This window comes from Pygoscelis adeliae, unplaced genomic scaffold (assembly GCF_000699105.1).
Source record: "Pygoscelis adeliae isolate BGI_AS28 unplaced genomic scaffold, ASM69910v1 Scaffold197, whole genome shotgun sequence".
Lineage (NCBI taxonomy): Eukaryota > Metazoa > Chordata > Aves > Sphenisciformes > Spheniscidae > Pygoscelis > Pygoscelis adeliae.
The window spans coordinates 1,503,381-1,508,620 of NW_008825105.1; the positions used below are offsets into that span (position 1 = coordinate 1,503,381).

Below are 5,240 nucleotides of genomic sequence, written 5' to 3' on the forward strand. Positions count from 1 at the left end.
CATACGCCAGTCTGGCATCACCCTGCACCCCAAGGCTGCAGGGTGGCCACCTGCACCCTCGGCACACCAGCCCAGGGCATCCCCGCTCCACCTCCGTCACTGGGGAATTTTCCCCAGGGACATCGCGGGCTCTCCGGGTGCAGCCACCCGGAGCAATGATATGACCTGAGTCCTGCAGCGAGGTGGCCCCTGGGCTCCCTCACCAGCTCCACCTGGAGAAGCTTTTGGCTAGAACCAAATCCAGCCTCCTGAAACTCTGCCGGGTGGAAGGGGAGAGACAGAGCCAGCTCCAGGGCTGGCCTGGGGTGAGGGAAGAGAAGGCAGGGCCCACAGGCAGGGAGCTGGGGGCGAGCGTGGCAGCCACCCCGGGCTGATGCTGCGACCTGGGATGGCTGCTGCGACGCGGTGCTGCCCTGCAGACAGCGGTACCCAAGGATGCACATGCCACGCGTGTCCACAGCCACTGCAGGGGACGAAAGGGGGAAAGGCAAGAGGGGTGGAGGCGGGGTGTGAGCAGGGGGAGAGGGAGGCAAAAAGGGTCCCACGTGTCAAACACCGACGGGGGTCGAGTCTCTGTGCAAAGCCAAGTCCTGGGAAAGGCGCGCTGCTGGGCAGGGCTAGAAAACCACGGACTGCAGGAGGCGGAAACACATCATCAGGTCCAAGGGGATGGGGGGCTTCAGGAGGTTCCCGTCCAGCCGCAGGTACCGGAGCCGGGGCACGCTGTCCAGGTCGGAGGGGGAGAAGTCCTGGATGGACATCAGCGAGGTGGGGCAGATCTGCGTCCCGTTGATTTCTGCAGGGAGGGGAGGAAAAGCGGGATGCAGGTTAGAGGAATGGGAAGACAGAGAGGGATGCTAGAGACCCCCCTCCCTGCTTGCCTGCCTCTTGAACCCCAAAATGGGGTTGCTTTGTTACCAAGGGGGAGAATCCCCAGCCTCTCCAAGAAGACGGCGCAGCCCCAGCGAGAGGAAATCTTGCTTTTGTTCAGAAACGAAGTAGGTCACATTCAGCCAAAGCGCGGTGAGAGTTGCAGTGTCATTCGAGAGAGAAAAGGGATTATTTCAAATATGAAACCTGCCGAGCCAGCCCTAAGCCTTCAAAAAAACATCAGGGAAACATGCTCCAGCACCTTTACGCTGAAGATAACGTCAATAGCAGGCTCGTTGCTGGCTTCTGGATTTCCACGTGTTTCTCCCCACCCCAGGGCCTGCATTACAGAAAATAAACCTGGGGATTCTTATGTTGTTACCCAACTCCAGGGACTGAAACCTTATAAAAGCTGGGTAAAATAGGCAAAAAAAGAGCTGAAACATGATGTGCACGGCCACAGAGGCATCTCTCCATGGAAAGCCCTACCAGGACCTGGCTACTGGTGCGTGTGAAGCCAGCAGCAGTCACCACCTTTGCCCCAAGGTCCCCCTTGGCTCCAGTTTGGTGGTGTTTAAATAAAATGCAGATTAACCGGCATTTGAACCAGACGTTCATCACCGCGTCTTTATTCCCTGGGAACCGACTCCAGTGACCCCGTGAGAGGAGGGATGTGGCTTTGTGAGGATTTTGTCCCTCTCCCTAGCATCACATCCCATAACGCTGTTAGTGCTTGCCTGCAAAGAGCAGCTTTCTTGCTCGTCCCTTCCTGGCTCATGTTCAGTGCCCTGTTTGGGCAGGAGCCGGCGCGCTAAAGCTGCTCTGTGATTTTGCAGCCCCTCTTCGACAGCGGATCACTCTTACATATAAAGCCACACACCATCACGGCACAATAAACACCGCAGCGCGGAAGGGCTTGTGTCGCGCCACTTGTGGGGACCGGTGTCCTGCCCGGCGGCTGCTTCACAGGCGAGTAATGCCCTGGGTGGGTCCTGCAGCCCCCATACACCCCACCGCAGCCAGAAATAGAAGAGCCCAGCACGCGTTCCCTAGTGCACATGGAGGGTTTCTGGTAGAAGCGCCACATTCTTGCTTCCCCGCGGATAGCAAGGACAGCAGGTTGCTGGACCTCTACTAGCAGAAACAGCTGGGGTGACCAGGAATGGGTCTCTGTCTTCTTCTCGAGTGTGCTAGCTATGTTTACACATTTCACAGGCCAGCACCTCTCCCATGAAATTGCAGTGCTTTGCCTGGAACGGTGTGAAACTGCCCCGGTTGGTTTGCCAAGGCAACCTCCATCACAGCCTTGTTCTCCCTGTTCCTTCCTCTGCGAGGCTCAGCTCGAGAGCTAAGCTGGGTTATTTCTAACCATCTTGACTGCGTATTTGGCATCTGTTCTTAAAATATGTGCACAGACTCTCCTTTTTAAATATCCCTATTTCTGAGCCCTGCTGGGGAAGTAACTATTTAGATGGCAGGTGGCCCCAAAGAAGAGCTGCCCATGACAACGAACAAGAAAAGCCCTGCAGCACCAGGGGGAATTTAGCGCCGCTCCTCAGCTACCACCCTAATCCTCAGGCCATCCTTCCCCACATGCAAATCCATCCCCCTTAGGACCTTGTTCACCTACAAAGAGCCTCCAGCTCACCCCACCACTGCATCCCCCTTTGAAGAGTTCACATCCCACTGGGTGAAAAATGCCCTTTTTCAATGAAACACTTGCCATCCCCAAGCCCGTCCACTCCCCCACAGACCTCGCCGTGGCCTCCCGACCGGCCAGTGCAACTCACTTTCAATGGAGTTGTTATTCAGGTAGAGGTGCTCCAGCTTGGGGCTGATGAAAGGGACGTTGGTGAGCTTGTTGTGGGCCAGGTGCAACACGAGCAAGTTGGTGAGGTTGAAGGAGTTCTTGGGCAGCCCCTTGTCAGAGATCTGGTTGTAGTTGAGCCGGATGAATGCCAGGTTGGGGAACTCCTTGAAGTAGTCACTGGGGATGTCTTCAATGTTGTTCCTGTCCAGGAAAAGCTGGTGGATGGCACTGGGCACCCCAGGGGGCATTTTCCTCAGGATGTTGTGGGCGAGGTTGAGTTGCATGAGGTTCTTGAGTCCCTTGAAGGTGTTTTTGTTGAAGACCCCATCGCTTAGCTTGTTGTGGTGCAGGTCCAAGAGCACCAGGTTCTCCAGCTTGTTGAAGACCCCAGCAGGGATCTTGGAGATCTGGTTCCTGCTCAGACGCAGCTGCTCCAGGTTGGGCGGCAGGAAGGAAGGCACCTCCTTGAGCTGGTTCTTCTCCATGTAGAGGAAGATGAGGTTTTCCAGCTTCTCCAGGACCCGCCTGTCCACCTTCCGGATGCGATTGTTGTCTAGGTTGACCCATTTCAGCCCCGTGGCGTTCCTGAAGGACTCCTCTGGGAGGTCGTCGATGAAGTTGTTCTGGAGGTAGAGGTAGTGGATGCGGGACGGGATGATGGGGACCTTCCGCAGGTTGCGGCTGTCACAGTAGAGGGCAGAGGGGAAGTCTGGGGGGCAGTAGCATTCTCGGGGGCAGTCAGGGAAGATGGAGGGGGGACCCGGTGGCAGGGGTGGGGGCAGCTCTGGGGGCGGGAGGCGGGCGGGTGGGTTTCCGGGGAGGCTTCCTCCTCTGCCCGCTCACCTCCGAGATCAGCACAAGAACAAGCGGAAGAAGCAATCTGAAGGCCACCTTCATGGTCCAGATGTTTCCCTGAGGGAGGCAACAAGAAGAGGTGGGTTGGGAAGCACCCAATTTAGGTACCGCATCATCTCCCGTCTCCCCCATCACTGCAGTCTCTGACAGGCAGGAATTTACCCCACATCCCTGCCAGTAACCTGCTATTTTCTCTCCTTCCCCTTGGAAGTTATCTTTAAATCCAACCCCTCTCCAGAGCATGAGTCACTGAGATCCCCTCTCTCTGGCTCAGCTTTATGCCATCGCCGGGGGGAGGTGGGGGGTTTTTTAAATTTGGGTTTTTTTCCCCACACATCACCCCCAGCACTGCGTCACAGAGCCTGGACCCCCCCCGGGAGTCCCAACACCGCTGTGCCCTCTCCCCAAAGGATGGATTGCCCTTTCAGAGGCCTTGATGGATTAGGCTTAATTTTGCACTTGAGCCAAAAAAAATTCAATGATTCAGTAGCAAATTGGCTGAGCAACAGTATCAGGAGGCCAGCGGCAGTTAGCGGGGCAGCAAAGATAGATGGTCCTGTGCTTCAGGGATAAGGATTTAATGCAGGACAGCCCATTTTCAAGGCCATGTGATAAGGACATTTGCAAGATTACGCATGGGCGATACCAAAGGTGTTTGACAATACAGCTCCCTGTGCTTGCCCAAATAACCGATCCATCACCTCCAGTCCCACCACAGGGTGCTGGGCTGGGATCGTTACTGGGGGAGAGTCTCCGCAGAAGTGGGAGATCTGGAGGGATCAGGCAAGGTCTCTGCTTGCCCCTCGCCAGTGGGCCTCTCCCGGACACCAGCCCAACACCTTATACAAACCACCTCTCCCTCTTCTCTGGGTTGTTATCAAGCCCAAGAAGGCTGCCTGTCCCATCTCTGCCCTCCTTGCTGCCTGGAACCGCAGCAATCATCCCTTCAAGACTGTTGCTGGCAGCTCTCCAGCGGGTGCCTTGAAGGATGGAGGGATCCAGCTTGTTGCAGACGAGCTCCCCAGAAAGCCCCGGGTAGAAGGTGCTTTGGATGCTCTGACACTCCCCGGGGCCAGCTGGAGCAGGCCAGGCTGTGGGCTTCCTGGGCGGGCAGCAGATACCTCGGGGAGTTCGCCAGACTTTTCCCGGCGGCATTTGTCACCCCAGCAGGAACAGAGCCGAGCTGGATGCACGGCGAGGCAGATGGAGAAGCTCGGCAGAGGCAGGGTAGGAAAGAGAATCAAGTGAGATGAGACAGGGAGGAAGACGGGGAGGAAGATGAGAAGACTCAGAGGAAGATGGATCTCCTGGGGAAACGGAGCGTCTGCCGTGGGAGCCAGTGCTTCTGCGATGGGAGTGTGCGGCAGAAGCCTTCAGCGATGCTGATGCTGGAGAGAAATCAGGTTCTCCCGGCTCATTGCTCTCTCCCATGCAACACGACGAAGTTGAGCTTGCAGCTTGCTGGTGCACAGCGCTGCTGTCATGCCTGGGGGTCACTGGCAACGCAGGCACGGCCAGCCCCACTCAGCTCAGCGTGCCCGGTGGGAGCTGCAAACAGGCAGGGCTGAGCCGGGCACATCGCATTTGCCTTCAGGCAGCAGCAGGGAAATGTCCCCAGCCCTCACCAGACCAGCAAGCAGCACAGACAAACACTGCTGGGGTAGCCCCCTGCCACACCAACCCCCTTTTGCTTACAGCTTCCCAC

The 5,240-nt window shown here is 57.0% G+C and overlaps 1 protein-coding gene across 1 annotated transcript in view; it reads right to left on the reverse strand.

The window, feature by feature from the left end:
• Window positions 1-20: 20 nt before the first annotated feature.
• The window catches only part of PRELP (proline/arginine-rich end leucine-rich repeat protein), a 10,290-nt gene continuing 5,070 nt past the window's right edge, over window positions 21-5,240 (reverse strand). The window contains 3 exon segments of the mRNA XM_009327379.1: window positions 21-796; window positions 2,661-3,475; window positions 3,477-3,592. Of these exon segments, the coding sequence (XP_009325654.1) occupies window positions 618-796; window positions 2,661-3,475; window positions 3,477-3,577 (1,095 nt within the window). The 5' untranslated portion in view covers window positions 3,578-3,592 and the 3' untranslated portion in view covers window positions 21-617.